The sequence below is a fragment of the Protopterus annectens genome, chromosome 2.part0 (genome assembly GCF_019279795.1).
Source record: "Protopterus annectens isolate FY-2018-M chromosome 2.part0, PAN1.0, whole genome shotgun sequence".
NCBI lineage: Eukaryota > Metazoa > Chordata > Ceratodontiformes > Protopteridae > Protopterus > Protopterus annectens.
Genome location: NC_056728.1, coordinates 1,671,452,443 through 1,671,474,135, shown reverse-complemented (window position 1 = coordinate 1,671,474,135; position 21,693 = coordinate 1,671,452,443). Strand labels below are relative to the sequence as shown.

Here is a 21,693-nt window from a genome sequence, read left to right as displayed (position 1 = left end):
CATTAATGTCCTGTGTTTTCTCCCCATCTCTCCTATTACCAGTCAGAACCTTTTTGTGCAGATGTAGTTCCTGTGGTACAGGGATTATTTCCCCCAGCACTCATTTGCTTACTGCATTACCTTGTGCAAGTCAGTAAACAAGACAGTGCATGGGGAAAACTGGGAATTTGGACTATGTTCCTCAGTTGTCCCTGGGACTGCAAGCCTAGTAACTACCTGTGAACCTCTAAGAGCCCATTATCTGGGCAGCCATCAGAAATATCACTTAGCTTTATAATACTGTGAATTAGAGTTTTATTATAACTACATGCTACCATACACCATTCAGTGTCAGGTTTGACAACTGCTTTATAAATAAGCAGTAATACTTCAGCATCCTTGCTAGGTGTACTATGGAATGTGTCCTTAATGGCTGTACAAGTTGTTCTTATTATCATTTGTATGTTGGCATCAAAGCACAGTGACATATCAATATGTCCAAGATCCTGTATGATATCATTCATAGAAAAAAGTTTGCTACCTATTTTATACTTTTGATTTTTGACATCAGAGTGGACGATCTTTTGTTTATATTTATTAACATTAAAATCCATGGTGTTATTCCTAGACCACATCTTAGTGCTATCCAAATATTCCTGTAGTCTAGCGTGATCTGTCAAATTCATTTTTACAGCCCCCACCATAGTGTCATCTGCAAACTTACTAGCCCATGAGTCGTGCAGATATGGAAACTCTGACATACGTACATCAAACAGTTTGGGTCCCAGCACTGACCTTTGCAGAACTCATACAGTTGTAGGCTTACTCTCTGACGTATAGTTTGCAGTTCTAAATCTGCAAGATCTCCTACTCAACCAGTTGCTTATCCATCTACAGATGAAATCATTAACATGATATTTACTCATTGCTTCACTTCCCTCTACCCCAATTTCCCAGACAAGCGTGCTTATACTTTAAGATCTACACCTATTTTTATCCATCCAGTAAACAGCCTTTAAAGGAATACTGATTTCCTCCCTCATACTCCACATTCTGTTGATCTTAAAGCCTCTGCTACATTTATTTCACACTAGGATTCCATATAGCCATGACATACATGTACATTCTCCTGCTGATATCAATTATTTTCCCTCAGCCATCATACAAAAACTCATAGCATTTACCTGACTGCCACTGCCTCCATATATCAGACTACATTATTTCCTACAAACATACTACCTACCCATACCCATACACATACTACCTACCCATACCTGCACATGTATTGCCTACCCATACCCACACACATACAACCTACCCATACCTACACATATAGTGTACTACCTACCCATACTTCATACCTATGCACATACTACCTACCCATACCTACACACATGCTACCTATCCATACCCCATAACTACACACATGCTACCTACCCATGCCGCATACCCACACACATACTACCTACCCATACCCCATACTACACACATGCTACCTACCCATACCTACTTGCGTACTACCTACCCATACCTACACACATAGTACCGACCCATACCCCATTAATCTTCCACATCACACCCATACCAACATCCAGCTCACATACATCAAACATATCAGGGTCCCAATACCTCATCATCTCTACTTTTTGTGGAAAAGTCCAGTAATACTGAAAACTCCACATTTCAAGAACATACTCAGATTTAGTCCCATAGTCGTTGTACTTCAGATAAGAGGCAACACTGAGCTCAATCCAGGACCACTTAATAATGCTTCAACTCAAACTAATTAACAGCATCATATTACCTTCTCCCTCTTTAACGCCCACAGCGTCAAGGACAAAATCAACCAAAGCGATGTCTTTACTATATAACATAATCTTGACATTATAGCTTTTACCTGACATCCCTAGTCTTCACCACATTATACCAGACTGGTCATACCTACAGTTTAAAAAAAAACAAAAACTCTTATTATTATAGCCAGTGCATACTTATCTCCACCATCCTCAGTACCAAAATTCAATACCCTCATCCAACAAATAATATGCCAAAGCTCCTAAAAACTGTAACTTCATCATTCTTGGAGGCTCCAACCTTAGTTAGTTAGTTAGGACCAAAAGACATTGATATGTCAGAACTCCTGACCAGCTTAAGTCTTACCAAATCAACTCTGATGCCACTAGACTTAGACTTCAATCCAATAAGCACACCTTACTAGATCGTGTAATAACTAATAATCCTACAGTGATATCTAACCTCACCATACATGCACCCTCCTTCAGTGATCGCTGTCCCATAACTTTCTCAATACATAATCTAACATTAAAATATAAATGTAAACTTATCACCTTCAGACCCAAACCATTCAGAATATCACTAATCTTAAAAACCACCTTGCTACTCTTGATTGCTCTCATTTAGTTGCTGTAAAAGTCCCCAATGAAGCAGCTAACAACTTTACCAATACCCTATTGCACTTGCAGAACAAATTATTTCCTTTGGTACGAAGGCTACTTTGACCTCATAAACACTACTAGGTATCTAACAGACTCAAACACATCCTCATATTTCATATTGAAGAATGGCACAATTGGAAATGCAACCCTTCCATAGATTTCCAAGCCAAATATACCTCACTATGCAACCTAGCCAAGGAATTCTCATGCAGACACAACAGCCATTACCTCAATGAACAAGTCATACTTTTAGCCATACCCAAAAGATTCTGTAGAGAAGTTAAGCTGTTAACTGGTTGCAAAACTCAACACAGCACTATTCCTCTGATCCCTTCTAACCACCAAAAACAAACTGTCATGCACTGACTTTCTTCATGAGTTCAGTAATCTGCTACACATCAGAAACAAGAGCACAAACCTTCCACCTCCATAGTTACCATCCCCTTTGCATTCCACTATTCTACTTCAAAATGATTAGAACCAAAGAGATAGAAACACAAATGGACCAAATGCAAATACATACTCCTCCAGGCTCAGATAACATAGCCCCTTAGTTCATTCACCTTTGTAAGTACTTCATCTCCCACTTTCTCACTCACATATACAACCTCTGCTTAACTAATGAGATTATGCCCCAGATATGAAAAACAGCAGTAGTCATTCCTGTTCCAAAACTACCCAAGCCAACGTCTGCTTCGTCCTATCTCAGTATTTCCCAGTTTACTAAAGTTCTAGAAAAAAATTGTTTGCAACCAAATTACAGCTTATTTATACCAGTACCATCTTATATCCAGGAAGCAACATGGATTCTGGTTGTGGATGCAGCACCATATTAGCTTTATACTACCTTACAGATGAGAGTAGTATCCAATATGGACAAAGGTAACCTGACAGAAGCTGCCTTATTCGGCCTTACAAAAGCCTTTGATCTATTTGACCATAACTTACTATTTCATAAATTAACTGAAATAGGCATTAGTATGCAAAACCTTAGTTTGTAAATTTCCTCACCAATAAGTCATTCAAGGTGAAAGTAGGCATCATCACTTGTGAAACAGCTCCTCTTAGGAAAGGAGTCCCACAGGGTTCCACTTTAGCATCTCTGCAGTTTTCCATATTTATTAACAAACTCCTATTTGATCATTAGATGCCTCTATTTCTTCATTCAGATGACATGGTCATGTATAGGTCAAATAAATGCCACTCTGTTATACAGACTCCATGATGACCTTCAAAACCTTAGTGGCTAATAGGCCAGAAATGTATACTCGGTCCCTGAAATGCAAAAATAATGCAATTTGAAGCCAACCAAAACATAGTCAAAGCAGACAGCTTTTTAATATTAAAGGTGTTAACGATGCCACCAGAGAAGCTACCACATCCTTCAAAGACTTTGGCATTTGGCTAGACTAGTCTCTTACCATTCAACTACACATTCAAAACGGTCACAAAAATATAAACACACTGCTGTTCTGAGTTAACAAGCAATGGCTTGTTCTGTCCAAACCAGCCAAAGTTGCCACAGGCAAACAGATACTCGCGAATACTCATAATAGCTGTAGCCTCAAAGAGAAATGCTACCACCTTGCAAACAATTTCCAAGAAAATCTGCCGGTTCCTTACTGACGGCACCAGCAATGAACACCACTGCCTACCTCTTGCCAAAGTAAAATGGCTCCCAGTACATTTGAGAGCTAGCCTCCTACTAGGATCACTAACTCACAAAGCCCTTTTTTCCTGAGACATCTTCCCCTCTCACTCATAAACGTTTCACCAAGCCCCTCCCCAGTATAATTTCAGAAATATCTCTAAATCTCAACCCACCCTATTAACTCCAAAAACTAAACTTTATTGCACTGACCGTGCATGTTCCATTCTAGCACCTAGACAATGGAACTTCATTCCTCTCTCATTCATAGAGTCCAAAAGTACTTGGACTTCAGACAAGAGCTCAAGGAGCACCTCTTCACTAACGGTCACGTTACATGAACTCTGCAGCTCTCTCACACCCCTTTATCCCTATTTCATCCTTCCTCCTGTCATTCATTCTACCTCTCTTTCTCTTTGCATCTCTCATACCTCTCTCCTTTTTACAGTCCTTCCCTCTGCATGCCTCTATCTCCATTTAACTGAATTCTGCACATGGTATCCTCTCCTGCAGCTGTTTTCACTTGCTTCTTCTAATGCCTTCATACCTCCCTATGTAATGATATATTGCTATCACTATAGTATAAGCCATCTCAGTCATTATGGCAGCATCTTATTCAAAAAGTTCTATTCAGCATAATTCCATTTTCCATCCATGTTTTGACTTTGTAAACTGCTTCTCAAACTAAATGTTGTAGTATGTTCTTCCATCTGTAAATATGTATATGTTTTAGCATAGCCATGTATTTGTAAATATGTTTTGTTCATATCTTATGTGATCCTATTCACCCAAGCTGTGCTTGCAGATCGTTCACTGAGATCAGTGGACTACCCTGGTAAACAAAACTAATAAATAAATAAAATTGCACTCAAAATGTCATTATATGGCACTGAATTAAAAAGCTTTAGCCAAATGAAAGTGCAAAACATTCAATGTAAGACCTTGAACCACTGCTTCTTATACTAACTGATAGAAGTTAGGCAAAACTGCTCTACAAATTGTAGCATGCTATAGGTAAGACACTGGAGGGTATAAATGTATCTCCAAACACCATCATATTGGGTGACTTCAACTACCCGAATATAGACTGAACACACTCAAGCCCTAACTTTTTCTAGCCAGCGGTTCCTGAGTTCATAATTCAAATGCCATGGAACAGCTAGTCACTGTTCCCACGAGAGGAGAGAATATACTAGATAAATGCTCCACACCGGAGTATAGCCCTCATTGGTGAGATCTGATCCACATCCCGCCCCCACCCCAAACAAAAGACAGTGAAGAAAAACTCTTCTCTAAAACAACACACTACTCTCTGGACTGGTGTGGTATCCTTCAAGGCCCCCTGAGCCAGTGGAAACCAACACAACCAAGCTGCGGCTTACAAATTTACAATAAGAGGGAAAGCTATTACATGATAGAACAAAATCCATAAAAGGAAGTCACCCCTGATCATATTAGTAAAAAATCAAAATAACTCAAAATCAAGGCCTTTTTCAGCTATGTTAGGAACCTCATCTCAAATGCGAGTGTGGCTGCTCTCTCTAGCTAAAAACACAGCATCAATGGGACCGGATGTGTCCCCCGGCTGTGCTACACAAGCAGGATACGGCGCAAGGGAGTGGCATCGGCAACTGTGGTCCCACTCCCTCCACAAAGGCCCTCTACTGACCCTGGTAATTACTACAGCAACACTATAAGTCAGTCTGCGACCCGACCAGTTTTTGGCCGTCAAAGGGCAGATCATGCCTTTGAACTTGGTCGACTTCTTGAACAGTCACACCAAGGCTATTGATGGAAAGTGACCTTGCAAGGGTTTCGACACAAATACCCACTCGGGGGTATTGTAAAAAAACCTTCTTAGTTAGAGTTGCTGGCGCTATGTCAGGACTCAAGCCAGTCACAAGTGGTGTGTCCACATGGGCTCTCCTCTGGCCCCCTGTTCAGCAGACTTTGGCTGACAAAGTTTGCAGGCGACTGCAAACTGGGTGCAGTAGTGGAAAGTGCATCGGACGGACATATCCTTCAAGGAACTCACGGAAACAGATAGGCCTGAAGTTAAAACGCCAAAATGTATAGTCATACCCTTCGGGAAAAAAGGTAACCCCCAAGCTACCATATAGGTGGCACCACTAGATCTAGTGAGGTCATTGTTCCCTGTACTCTTCACTTATCAGACCAATGATCGATACAACAATGCCCCTGGGATGTATCTCACTATTCAGTTGCATACCGGCTGCTCAGAGGGAGGTGACATGCTGACATACAAGGCCATGTCAACCCAACCCGGGACATGCTCCCTCCTCAACAAAAATCACTAGAGCAAGTGACTTAAACCTTACACGGATATAAATAGGACATTATCACTCAGAGACTCCCTATGCTGTGGAATAAAATCCCGATCCATGTGATAACTAATGGGCACAGTATTTTTCATATAAGGGGTGGGGCGTAAGCCAAAAATTGCTAGCTTAGCTTAGGCTTGCCTGCTAGATAGCCTAACCTATATTTGCTAGACAAGAATGGCCCTCTGAGAATCCATGCTGGTATATTTTGAGGTCTGGCCCCAGATACTCTTGTCATTAAGTTACACAAAACTCATTAAATACATTTGGTTATGTCACTTCAGGTTTATAGGTCGATATTTATCCACCAATAATGGGTTGCCTCCTCTAGGTATGTGTACAGTGACAGTTTCTTAGGTAATTGGAACAAACCTAGCTGTAAGTGATGATAGTAAATGAAACACAAAGCTACAGCTTCTTTTATCTGTACAAGAAAGAATCCATTTAACATATTGGGTCTTGCTGCAGTATAGGGCTTAATGGTAATAAGAGCTTTTACTGTCTCTGCATCGTTAACTGTTGGACAAGCATCCAAACGGTAGCTTACTTTACATTTGCATCTGAGTCAAGGTTATAGCCGAATATTTCCATGGTTATATCAAAGGAAGGCTTCCACATGAACACATAGCCTGGATGGTTGGCATGTCTCAGCTAGTACTTCTGCATGTTGCAACCCTTACCTATGTTAGGTGTATCAAGCAGTGAGATAGGGTGTATTCCTTTCCCCAGGATGGGCTGGTTGGCATTTTCTGCTCACTCCCACCCTTTCTATCCAGCTTCTTTAACATGTGGAACATTAGTTCAGCCCAAGTTATCTGAGTTGCAGTCAGAGCATTATCTCAATGTGCCAGAGTTGGAAGCCATTACTGTTCAGAAGATTTAACCCAAGTGTATATATTTAGTAAACTGAATATGAAAGGTTGTTACTGTTATGGTGTCAGTAATGCATTCTTTGAATTAATTTGCAGTTTAATTTTCTCATGTTTAGGTGGATAACCAACTACTAGGCACAACACATCCCATTATGCTGTCTCTCACCCCACACACCGATGAAAATGAGGTAGTGGAAGAAGGCCCAGCACTGCAGCTCACAGCTATGAAGATTCCATCCAGGAGCCCATTAACTGACCTGTTCAAGGTATGTATTTTGAATCTCAGGTTTTTGCAATGTGTTCTACTACGTTTACTATTCCAGGTTAGACATGCTTAGCTCATAATGCTAATTCTGAAACAACTCATATATGTTTACTGACATTTGTTCAAGTTTTTAAACACAGTTTAAACTGTACCATGGGTTTACATACATTAATAGAAAAGAAAAAACAACTTTAACATTTTCCATTGTTATTGTCACACAGTACATACATTTTTTAACAATTTGCATTCACTCCAGCATTGCACAAGACAAATTATTTACTTCCTGCCTTCCTTTAAACCCCACCCTTCCGTTTCAACATCATTCTGCTTCTGTTCTTCAGAGAAATGTTATTTATTTCTATGAAATTTTCTCCTTCTGTTTTCTAAAGATCCAACCAACAGTTATTTTATCTCCTTAATATTATCCTGAACTTCTTTTTTTATGGTTTAGATTTTGATTTCAGTTTTCTAGTAATTACTCTTTGGCCAGAAATAGCATTAAGCTTGGTAAGGCCTTACAATGTCTATGTAGTTTGGATCCTGTATCCCAGCTGAAAAGAAGTTACAACCCCAAGTCTTATGTTAAATCATTCTGTAGGGAATCTTTAAAATCTGCAAACTCTCCAACATATGCTGTCGCCCTGTGGAAAAATTCTCTGAAGTCTACTCAAGCTGTAAAATACGTGTGCAAACACTTACATGCAAAACTACTAAACCTTCTGGACTTCACTGCATACTTGAGAGCCTTACAAATTTCTTCCCATTGTTCCTTTGTACATCACTTTTGCATTCTTCTTTTCCCATAACCTCCTCTGATTGATTCATTTTTGTCATTCAGTATTTTATATATTTTACTAGTTATCCATTTTTTACCTGCAGCTTCTGTTCTGGACTAAACTAAATACTCTACCATATGTGGTCTTTCACTTAGCAGCCCCCCCTCCCATTTCTCTTTGCCTATACTCTGTTATCAATCCCTGGTAGAGAAGTCAGTTTCTAAAGTTCAGTCTGAATGTCTGCATTGTGTCATCTAACTGTAGTTATTACATTTCCCTTTTGAATTATTTTCTTCCAATGCATTAGTTTCTTTGCTAACTTCCTCCAGTAAATTCCTGCACCCTCTTGCCTGTTTTCTATACTACTTGCAAGCATTCTTGTTTGTAAAAGCTCCTTTCTCGATACTCGATTACTTTCTATAGTGCTTTCTGCTGCTTTATCAAACATATTTAATGTGGCTAATGTTGAGGATTTGCATTCAAACTCATAGTTTCTTTTTATCTCTTCTAATCCCCCCCATCCTCCGTTTCCTTATCATCATCCTTTTCCAGTTTGGTTTATAATTTTCTGATAGAGTTATATATGAGCCTTAACTGCATAGCTGTAAAGTATCCCTTCAGTTCAGATAACTGTAAACCACCTTATTGTATGGGGAAAACCAAGTTATCCCTCTTAACTCTTGCCCCCCCCCCCCAATTAATTGAGTAGACTTCAGAGAATTTTTCTACAGATTCTTGTGTCTGACATTTATATAAAACTAAAGGGACTAAAACATTTTTACTGCTTGTGTCTTACTATCCATATCCATAATCAATAACTTCCTTTTTGTTAATTTTGTATTTTCTTTCATTAAGTCTCTTCCCACATGTCCTTAGCTGCCATAATAGAAACCTGTTTAATCTATACACCTAAATATTTCTTCTTATCGTGGGTACATTGTTTACTGCTATAGTCTTTATTTTATTTTTATTTATTTTATATCCCAAAAAGGACTGAAGCCATCTCAAAATGTTCTACAGCACCAACATGTCCTTCTGTGGATTTATCAAGTACAAAATAATATCATCTGCAAATAAAGCTAACTTTTTTGATTACCCTACTAGTTAGAGTCTTGAATTTGTGAATCCCATTTTTCTTTGCAAGTGACTCTTAAGTGTAAAGCAAACAACAGTGGGGAAATCAGACATCCCTGCCTGGTTCTCTTTATTCTAACACAGGTTGTTAAGAGAGAAATCTTCCCACCTTAATTCTTGCTTCTGTCTCTTCTTATATCCTACTTTTCTAACCCTGTTATTCTGTCTGGGAATGCAAATGCTACTATTTCCCTGCTCATAAAGATCCACCAGCAGTAGCAGTCTTTTCTTGCACTCTGCCTTATCATTTGATTATAATTGTTCTGTTAATGTGTCAAATGTTTCTCTTCCTTCTACAAAATCACTGTGATCTTTAGCTATCAACTTGGGAAACACTTTTGCCATTCTTAGTATGGGCATAAGCACTTTATAGTCAAGGCTTGACATTGAAATGGCTCTATATGAATTCATTGCAAAAGGCCCTTACCCTCTTTGGGTTATTTAGCCTCTACTGTTGTCTTCCAAAATGCTGGTGCACCCCCCCCCCCATACACACACACACCTTTATCGCATTCTTCCATTTTAACTTCAGAATTTACCCAGGAATGACATCTGTTCCTGGAGACTTCCCTGTTGATTGTACATCACTATTTTTATCCTCTCTCTTCCTATCTAAGCTAGTAATTGTTGAGTGTCACCTTCCTCTAACTTGGCACAATTAAGTCTTCCATAAATATTTCCATTTGTTCCTTTTTTTCTAGGTTCCCCCATTTCTCTGCCTTATACAAATGTATATACAGTTTCTGAATTATCTTTAATAGTGCTGCAAGATCTCTGGTTATTTTTCTTGTCATTCAAAATTCACGCATTTTATCCAAAATTTCATTGCTGTTGACTGTTATAGAAGCTATTTATGCGCTGTTCCCACCCATTATTCTCCATAACCCCATGATATTGCATGCCCACCCAGCAAACCAGTATTCTTTTTGTGTAAACTTTCTTTATTACATACTTCCTGTAACTCATCAAAGCTTGCAGCCCCAGCCTGCATTCCAGAAGTATTTTACTTGTATCCAATGCCATTCTGGGAAAGTCAAGTACTTTGATTGCTAAGTCACACTTAAGTTATTGTCAGTGATTGCTTTTGTTTCTTGCTTTTGTGTGGGCATTTCACTGAATTTTTTTGTAAAGAAGAATTGCACTTCCTCTCACTGATGGACTGGGTTTAATTCATCTTATGGCAAGAGTTGTTTGCCTGGTCTGAGATGGAAAATATACAGAAGGACTCAGTGTATTTGTTTTATTGGGCAGAGGGCTCATTATTTAGTTTTCAGTTTTCTCCTTTTCCTGTGCTGGTATAAATTTTGCATGATTGCATGGATTAGCCATACCTTGTACAGTAGCCAACACAAAGAAAACAAATTTTCTATGTAGAACGATTCATGAAGCAGTAACCTGTAAGGCAGCAATATAGTGCAAATATATAAAACAACTGTTTAAAAATAATAAATGAAACAACCAACTGGTCACAGAAACTTACTAACAAAACACCAATTTATTCACAAGACTTAGTGCTTCGGCTTCAGACATAGCCTTCAAAGAGTAACATACATTGAAAACACTCTCATTATATACAATATTCCCTTCAGTTAACCCTTAATTACCTAATTACTAACCTCCAATTACATTCTTTAGTTAAGCCTAATGGCTCCATTGTATTTTAAAATAAAAAGTGCCTCCTTATACAGCAGCTTACTTTTTATTTCTTGACATTCTCCCAACAGCAATTTCACCTGTTTTAAAACAGTTGCTTTCAAACAACTTGGATTCGAATTATGACATAATTTAAAATGAGCCCCCACATGACTTTCCATTTTTACATTAGTAATATCCCTAACATGCTCTTGTATGCGTTTTTTAAAAGATCTAATAGTTTCACCAACATAATATAATCCACAGTCACATTTCAACAAATATATAACACTTTCAGTATTACAATTATTGAGCCCATTAGGAAAAAAATGCACACCATTGATTTTTTCAAATCTGCTAACTACATATTTACAGATGCAACATCTATTTATTGTATAGGTACCTTTATTCACAACCACTTCACTATACATTGTAGCATTAGGTGGAACAAAGTCTTTGTGTATTAGCATGTTGGCCAAACTTCTGCCTTTCTTATAAGATATTCGAACATTATTGGGCATTATTTCCTTCAAATCCTTATCTCCTAACAACATTAGCCAGTGAATTTTAACCTCTCTAATAATTCTTTCAGTTAAAATATTATAAGTTGTCACAAAATAAACTTCTTTTCCCTTCTGTATCTGTCCTTTATTGTGTCCATTATATCTATCTTTATTAGGTAATGGCCTGCTAGAAGTATTATTACAATGTCAATATAGTGCAAATACCTTGTGCGCCAACAAGCTTAGAGCAGTTAGTTGGGCCTTGAGTGGTAATGCCTACAGATTTATTAGAATTAAGTACTGTGTAAACATTAAAGTTAGTAGAGTTTAGTACTGTTTAGCTTTCTCTGCCCCAGTAAATCACCCTTATTAGTCTGCACAAACAAGGTACCTTTAATGGCCTTCTAACCCCAGTACACCACCCCCTTGTAGCTCTCAAATCAAAGGACTGGATATTATGGAGATGGAATTTTCTAATTTCTCTGTAGCCAGATTGGTGGATACGGGCATCATGAGACAATGTAGCAGTTGTCTCATGTTTACTGGCAACCGCTTAATCTTTAAAGAATCAGACACAGTATGTGAGAGGTGTAATTACACAGTGACTCTGGAGGTTAAACCTTTGCATACAAGTCTGTATCAGGTTGTCGAAACCACACACAACACACGCATAGACTAACATATGATGAGGCATTTAAAAAGCAGTCTTTCTAAACAACAAAGATCACCTAGACCACCCTCTGTCAAAGCTATGCCTCAGCAAGCCCAAAGGCACTCAGAAAAAACACCTAACATCACATATACTGTCACTCTCAGTGGAGCCACAAACACTAAACTCCTAAGGCAAGCAAACACACTTCCCAGGATTGTCATCATAAGGGACTCCATTGTAAGATATACTGATGCCCCTCTAACCAGGCTGAATAAGGAGAAGATGACTGTTTGTTGCTTATCTTGAGCCAAGAGCCACAAAATGACTCAAGTCATTACACCACAGGTACCAGTATGATTCCATCATACTCCATGTGGATGTAAATGACCTGAGATATATCTCCTGGCCTATATGAAGAGAGACATTATGGAGCTTTCAGACTATGCATCTCAGGCACTGAACATCATATTACCATCAGCGAGGAAGATGCCACAATATGAGCAAAAAATGATTTCAATAACTGGCTGTCTTTCTGGTGTCATCCCAAGGGGATCCAATATTTGTCAGCTTGGGAGGACATGGTCAACAGACCACTTTGCTTTGCCAAGGATGGTCTGCACCTTTCCTTTCTAGGCTTTGTCTGCCCTGTACTGCCTTTTTTAGGCAATGCCAAATTGACAAAACCTACCGACATAGCAAAATCAACACAACAGATCCCCCTAAAAAAAAATACACTCCTTTCAAGCCGTCCTGACACTTGAGAATATAGATATCTATGCAGTTACAGAGATGTGATTTAAATAAACAGAGAGTAGTCAGGCAGTATGCAAAATTTCAGTGTCTTCCACACTTATAGACCAGTAGGTGCATAGACAAGGGCTAAGGGTGGATGTGTTTCAATATACACCAGTAACAAGCATACCTGTGGGGTGGTCACACAGGTTGATGTGCTAGAGTTCCTCCAGTTGTTGATCATTGTAGACAAAATCCTATACCGTGTTTTAGTGAGCTATAGGTTACCCTCCATGTTCCAAGAAGCTCACAATGCATACTTGGACCTACAGGATGCACTTACTGTCCAACCTAACACCTTACTCATAGGAGACTTTAATTACCCCACTCTAGATTGGAAATCCTACAAGGCCTCATTTCTATAGGCACAGAGATTCTTGGACTTCTTAAATACAAACACCCTTGATCAAATAACAGATACGCCCACTAGAGGCCCCAGCATACTGGACTTTGTGCTCACAAAAATGGGAGAATGCTGCACCCCCCACTCCCTTCCCCATGTGTTATCCTCCGTAGTAATGCCCACCTATAAAGCTGTCTGCTTTAAAATCAAAATCAACTCCGTAATACCATAAAAAACAATATTAGGAACTATTCCAAGACAAATTACCTCTTAAGTGATGGTTTATCAAAATTCACTGCCCTCCCCATGCGTTATTCTCCGTAGTAATGCCCACCTATAAAGCTGTCTGCTTTAAAATCAAAATCAACTCCGTAATACCATTAAAACCAATATCAGGAACTATTCCAAGACAAATTACCTCTTAAGTGATGGTTTATCAAAATTCATTGCCCTTCCGAATCCCGAGAACACACCAGCCTATGCTGAAGCTGAATTGCTCTCAAGAACTCTATATAACCATGTCATTGGCTGCATAGAGGCTGCTGTACCTACTAGAACTAGCCCCAGAAACAAGCCACTCTGGTAGCATCCCAAATAAAACAAGATATATACAACAAAAGGAGAAAAAATATGGCAAAAATCAGGAAGGGTAATTACCATAAAGATAAAAACTCTGTCTCTGAATAGGCATCTAAGAGGGCTAATGAGGTCAAGCAAAGGCAACTGTGAGGATAAGATATCCTCCCAAGTGAGCGATAGCCATAATGCCTTCTACAGCTATGTCAGAAACCTCAAGGGCAGCTCACAACAATGTGCTGAACTCGCAATTAATGTTGCCTCATTCACTGAGCCTGTTGATATGTAGCAAACTTGTTAGTGGACAACTTCAGTTCCTGCTTTACTCCTGCCTTAACCCCCAACTTTCCCCTCCAATAGCACCCTCAAACATAACCCCTCCAACTATAACTAGGAACATGTACTGGCTGCATATACTAAAGCCAAGAACACAGCCTCAGTGGGCCCTAGTAATATCCCTGGATGCCTCCTGAATAGTCTAAGATATAGCTTATCAGGTCCCCCTCTAACTATAGTCTTAAAACAGGCTTTGTGCCATGTGAGTGAAGGACTGCAATGGTCATTACCCTTCATAAGTGAGGACCTTCAACAGATCCTGGAAACTATAGACCCATTAGTCTGACTAATCTTATTTGCAAAGCAAGGGAAAAAATTATCATGAAAATTATCAACAAGGACATCTGAGATCTCCAGACGCTGATCCATCCCTGTTTGGCTTTGTCAAAGAAAGGCCATGCTTACTGAATGGGGTAGACTTCTTTGAAAAGGTTACTAAGGTATTGGATGAGGGGAAAACTGTGCATTCCGCCTACCTACATTTGGCTAAGGCATTTGATACAATACCCAACTTGAGCATTGTCAATAAACATATAGAACTAGGTATAAACTTCTTTATAACATGCTGGATAGTTAGCTGGCTCACTGATAGGACCCAGGAGGTTAGAATTGGTGAGGCCACCTCCACAAAGAGGCCAGTCACTAGTGTAGTCCCCACAGGGCTGTGTGCAAGGCCCACTCCCCTTTGGCATCTACTTCTCAGGTGTTAAAGCCAATGTCAAAGGCCTCTGGCTAAGCAGGTTTGCAGATGATTGTAAACTGGGAGCAATCATTGAATTCCCCCAGATGAGACCATCCTTCAGGAAGATCTAATATAGACAAATGCTTGGTACCAAAGCCATGGCTTAAAACTCATTACAAGAAATGCATTATAGTACCTTTTGGGAGGTCTGCCACCATGGCTAGCTATGTTGTCAATAAAGCACCCTTAGAAGTGGATTCCCTAGTCAGGAAACTGAGAACTCATGTAGATGGTGACCTAGTCTTTGGCCAACATGTGTCCAAAGTAGTAAGAACATCCTTCTGTGTTGCTCAACTTATAAGCAAGTGCATGGCATCTAGGTCCAGAGAGATAATCATACCATTATACTCGGCCCTCATTGGCCCCATCATAGAGTATAATGCCCCCTTTGGTATGTACTTGACCAGACACAAGCAGCAATTGGAACTTCCACAAAGGTTCCAGGGATTACACACAATGTCATACACTGATCGCTTCAAAGCCTTCTCTCTTTACTTGGTGTCATACAGACTTCTGAGGGGTGATCTTTGCCTGGCATATAAGGCATGCCTGGACCCTGATGTTCTTCGTTTTTCACTGTTGCAGTCATTACATTTGGGTTATCTGCCTGCAGGTAGCCCTCAGCCAGCCTGAATATCAAAGACTTGGATTCCTGTGTCAGATGCTGTCTCTTCTTCCATGACATCAGGTCACCAGGGGTATAAAACATGCAGCCGATGCCATTACACCAGTCTTTCTTGCCGCGTGGTGCCTGAAGCAGAAGCAGTTCGCAAGTGCCGGTCAGCCGACTCCTAAAATTTTAGTTTTCGAGTTTCAGAACCAAGGTCTTCAAAAAAAGCTAAGTACCTTGTTGGGGATCCCTTTTCTTGCTCTTAACCAATGTCAGTAAAAGCTAACAATTATCTTACCTGTGGAAAGCAAATACCTCATAAAGATTTTCATTCGTACTGCATTCCTTGCTTAGGCCCAGACCACGACGTCCCTCGCTGTCGGTTTTGTGCCTTATTCGACCCCCGAACTATTTATCGTCTGTCTATTTTTGCAGCAAATTATTTTGGTACTCGGTATAACTATCCAGAAATGGCTTCAGTAAGCCATCCGACTACCGACATTCTGAAAAAACGTAAAGATAAAGGCAGAGACAGACCGCATAGGTCTAAAACTGCCGACACTTCGTTAAGCTAGTCACCAGTTCGCCATTACTCAGTGAGGTGCTTTCGCAGCCCCTGATACCAGCTACTTCAGATTCGCAGGCTTCTACTGAGACCCATTCAGAGTCCGGTATGCTGCAAGATGCTTCTTCGACTATGGAACCTACAGATGTCTCTACCTTGGATGGGTTCGGAGCCGCTGTGGAGGCACCGGGTTCTGAGGGTGTATTCAGGCCCACAGATTTGCATTTCAGACCGATGCCATCTTTTTCATCAAGGCCTAAAATTCGACCCACGTTTAGAAAACCAACGTCCAAACCACATGGTCAAGGCCCATATGCCTAAAAAACAAATGCTTAGAATGGCTGAAGACCTTATTACTTTAATTAGGGAAGCCAGCCTTCCCCCTCTAAGAGGCCTAGAACTGATTTTCCTTCTGATTCTTCTTATCAGGATTCTGAAGTTTCTGTTTCTTCTGATTACCAGGATTTGCCCTTATGAACCTATGAGGATTCTGATGCTGAGTATTCCATTCCCTCTGCTTCCCCTCCAGAAGATTTTTCTTTTGGTGAAACCTTGCACTCTCTTAGGGAACATTTCCGCTGGGAATGCCAGGATTACTCTAACTCAAAAAAGTGGCTTAGAGAATTCTTACTACTCCCTCAGCACAGGCCTTTAGCTATCCCTCCTGTTCTGGACATTGTAGATGATGCCTTCTTGGAATCTAGCCTGGCCCCAGACACTTTACCTCCAGCACCCAGAAAACCTGACAGGTATTAGAGTACCTGACTCTCACAAGTTCCTCTTCAAGAATCCTACTGCAGATCCAGAGACCATTTCCCAAGGGCAAAAAGGCATTAAGGCTACTGCTGGCAAAAACCCTACCCCATCTGATTGAGATTCCAGGGCCTTGGACAGATGTGGGAAGAAGGTATACACTTCTGCTACTTTGGCCATTAGGGCCTTAAATTGCCAGTTTCATATGTTAAATTATCAGCAGCATATTATGGGACTACTGAAACAGAAAATGATGTTGATTCCTGACTGTGCTGAACATAAAGAATTACAGGATTTAATGCATTCTGCTGAACAAGTTGGTAAACATATTTTGCAATGTGGTTTTGACTCGTTAGAAACATCTTGCAGGGCTGCTGTCACTGGGTCTGTACTTAGAAGGCATGCTTGGCTTAAGGAGCAAAACTTGCTAGGTCATGTTAAAGCTAAATTACTGAATGCTCCCTTAAACCAAGACCGCCTGTTTGGCAACAAAGCAGAAGTTGTTCTTACAAAGATGGAGGAAAAAAATAAATCTATGCAAACTGTTAAATATTTCCTACAAGTACAGCCTCCCTGATTTAGTAGGCATTTGGCCTTCTAAGAATTGGTCCTTTCCAGTCTCTTCCAGGCTTTCTCGGTCCAAACCCAGGAACAGCAGACCACCTAGGCTACAGTCTCAAGGTACACACAGGCCTAAGCAGTGGGGGGCTCCCACTTCCAAAGCTGGAAGTAGTAAGATGCCCCTCTGTGGAAAAATGTCACAACGACAACCTTAACTCTTCCAAGCCCTGCTCAACTGCCTGCTCCCTTAGGGGGAAAGCTCGCACTGCATGCAATAAACTGGGAACTCGTTACCCAGAACAAATGGGCTTTAAATATAGTTTTCCAAGGATACAGATTCTACTTCCACACCTTACCAACCCCAAACGGTTGGCCAGACCTACCCCCAAATCAGTGGGCAGAGGCTCAACATCAGGTTCTTTCTCTTCTAAGTATCAGGGCGATTCATCCTGCCCCAGCAGAAGAAAGGGGAACAAGGTTTTTACTCAAGACTTTTCCTAGTACCCAGAAAAGACAACTCCTGGCATCCTATCCTGGACCTCTCTCTTCTAAACACCTTTTTGGTGACCCTAAAATTCAAAATGCTAACAGTTCAACAGCTGCTTCCTATGCTAGGAAAAGATGCCTGGTTGGCAGCCTTAGACTTAAAGGAAGCTTACCTGCACATTCCAATAAGGGAATCTTGCAGGAAATACAAACGCTTCAGAGCAGGCGCCATGCACTGTCAGTTCTCTGCACTTCCCTTTGGCTTATCTACTGCTCCCAGGGTATTCACTAAGTGTCTAGCACCAGCCATTACATTTTGCAGGCAGAGAAATATTCAAATATGCCCATACCTGGACAATTGTCTGATTCAGGTAGAAAGCCAGGACATGCTATTAACACATCTGGCATTTGTAAAGAAACTTCTAACCTCGCTGGGGTACACCATAAACAAAAAGAAATCTCATCTAATACCCTGCCAACAAATTGTATTCCTGGGAGCAAGCTTGAACACAACTTCACAGATGGCTTACCTCACACCAGAGAAACAAGTTTATTTGACAACCTACTTCAAACTACTGGCCACAAAGACCCAGCTATCTGCAAGGAAAATCCTGCAAGCCCTGGGGTTCATGGCCTCTTGCATTCTACTAATTCCATATGCAAGACTGCATATGAGGAAACTGCAATGGTATCTAAAAAGCCTATGGTGTCAATATTCTCAGGACCTGCAATCAGTGATTCCTATCATTCCTTGTATAATGACAGAGTTCCTTTGGTGGGCAGAGGCCTGCCACCTCAACAAGGGGCTCCCTTTCAATCTACCCCCTGCTGCCCAAACCCTGACTACAGACGCATCAGACTATGCCTGGGGGGCTCACTTGGCAGGACGGTGCATTCAGGGCAAATGGAACCCAAGTCAGATGCACCTGCTTATCAACCAAAAAGAAATGTTAGCTGTACAGAATTCCCTGACAGCCTTCAAAGACCACATCCTTCTAGGACAATTATTGGTAAAGACAGACAACACCACAGTTATTTGGCACATAAACAAGCAGGTGGGAACCCACTCGTACCCCCTCTGCAGACTAGCCATGGCTCTGTGGAACAAAGCCTTGAGCTACCAAGTGCACCTACAAGCTCAGTTCCTGCCAGACAAGCTAAATTCACTGGGAGACGACCTAAGCAGAAATCTCATAGACCCACACGAATGGAAACTGGAACCAAAAATATTCAACCTCTCAAGGAACAAATGGGGGACTCTGGAGATAGACCTGTTTGCCTCCCCTCAGAACTACCAGTTGGACAAATTCTGCACAAGGACTTCCCACAGTCAAGCTTGGGAAGTGGATGCCCTGTCCTTTACCTGGGAAAGCCTCTCAGTTTATGCTTTCCACCTCTGCCTCTCCTCTCGAAGGTTCTGCTAAAGATCAAACAGGACAAACCAAGGACAATACTGATTGCACCAGACTGGGCTCACCAGCACTGGTACCCCACTTGCGCTGTATGATACTGCTGGATCCTTGACACCTACCTCAGACACCTTCCCTGCTGTCCCAGCAGCCGGGCCAGATTCTGCACCCTCAGCTTCAAACCCTGAATTTTGCAGCCTGGCGAATTCCTTGAGCTGTCCAATAGCATCCCTCACTAAGCAGGTGCTAGATGTCATTCTGAAAGCAAGGAGACCTAGTACTAGAAAATCCTATGCTGAAAAGTGGAAAAGATACTGTTCCTGGAACCAGACCCAGGGTATGGGTACTATGGTGCCCAGTTTACCTCATATTCTTCAGTACTTAACAGAAATGTTCCACAAGAGCCTATCCTTCTCATCAATTAAAATTCATGCCTGTGCAATTTCAGCACATTATAATGCTGAACCACCCCTCTTCTCTCACCCCCCCCCCTGTTAAAGCAATTCCTCAGAGGGGCTAAAAATTTAAGACCCCCCCAGGCGAGCCCCTACTCCTGCCTGGGACCTTAACTTTGTTTTGGAAAAGCTCACTCTCCCTCCATTTGAACCAGCTGCAACTGCAGAGTTGAAATTCCTTTCTTGGAAAACAGGCTTCCTTCTAGCCATCACTTCAGCAAGAAAAGTGTCTGAATTACAGGCCCTCATGGCAGTGGAACCCTTCATTATCTTCCATGCAGACAGGGTTTCCCTCAGGACCAATCCTTCCTTTATGCCCAAGGTGGTGTCTAGTGTGGCCTTAAATCGGACCATTCATTTGCCTACCTTTTTCCCTAATCCACAACACAAAGGAGAACGAATTCTGCATTCTTTGGGCGTGCACAGACACCTTAGATTTTATCTGGACAGGACTAAGCCTCTCAGAAAATCTGAACAGCTGCTAGTTGGCTTTGCTGCAGGGGCAGAGGGGAATGCCATTTCAAAGCAACCATTTCTAAATGGATAGTCCATTGCATTTATTTCTGCTGTAAGCACCATGGAAAACCTACCCCACAGGGGATAAGATCACATTCCAGCATGGCTGCATCTACCTCTACAGCCTTTCTCAGAGGGGTCCTTACCAGGGACATCCTAGAAGCTGCTACCTGGAGCTCTTTTCATACCTTCACCAAGCATTACCACATGCCTATTTTTTCTAAATCCAGAGCTGGTTTTGTCACTGCAGTTTTGCAGGGCTTAATAGCTAGTCCTAATGCTCTCTAACTGCCTCCTCCCTTCCTTAGCTTTGGGAATCTACTCAAATATAATGACTGCAACAGTGAAACACAAAGAACATATTACAGCTGTGTACACTTACCATAAATGTAGATGCTTGAGTATATTCACTGTTGCAGTCCTGGTTACCCTCCCTCCAGCCCCCTGACTTCTCTTGGCTCTACCTTTCCTTCCTGTTTGGTGTATTTGATCTTTCTGGTGTATTTGCTTTTTGTTGGAGGTGTAAGATAACATATAATTGCTTCCCACTATGGAGGCATCTGCATCTGGGGCAAGAAAAACTGATGTAATGGCATCAGCTGCATGTTTTATACCTTTGACGACCTGACGTCATGGAAGAAGAGAGCATCCAACCCAGGAATCCAAGACTTTGATATTCAGGCTGGCTGTGGGCTACCTGCAGGCAAATAACCCAAATGTAATGACTGCAACAGTGAATACACTCGAACATCTACATTTATGGTAAGTGTACACAAGTGTACTTTGTGATGAATCTTTCGCACATCCACAAAACAAACAGCATCAGAACTACTGGATTAAAAGACACAAATTTTGCTTGCAACATGATCAGGGCATGTTGGAGAGACAGATATGTTTCTCAGAGAATTCCCATTGTCTGGAGCAGGCTCCCCATCCATGTTAAGTCGAGTTCCTCGCTGTCCCTATTTAAGGGCAGCTTGAACCAGTGGATGGGTAACTAGAACTTCACCCCTGGTCTGGCAGCTATGTCTCTGATGGACAGAGGCAGTTAGTAAATCACCCCTATAAGTCAAATATAAATCAAATTTTTGGGTCACATTTGGGTTGCACTGCTTTTCTTTTAAGGGTCCTAGTGGTCATTAGCCTAGTATACACCTATGAACCCACAAATACTCCTTTCATTTTTTAGCACTCTGCATTTACTTTTCTCTTGATCTATGAGATTTAGCTTCTTCTGCAAAACTTCTCTTCAAAATAATTTCTATTACTTCTTTCACGTAACTTTCTCTC

General features: G+C 41.0%; 1 protein-coding gene across 1 annotated transcript in view; it reads left to right on the top strand.

Annotated features, from left to right (window-relative positions):
• VPS13D (vacuolar protein sorting 13 homolog D) overlaps nucleotides 1-21,693 on the top strand; it is a 3,321,573-nt gene that overhangs the window by 3,083,294 nt on the left and 216,586 nt on the right. Inside the window, exon 61 of the mRNA XM_044060428.1 lies at nucleotides 7,414-7,563. Within this exon, the coding sequence (XP_043916363.1) occupies nucleotides 7,414-7,563 (150 nt within the window). The remainder of the gene's footprint in view (nucleotides 1-7,413; nucleotides 7,564-21,693) is intronic.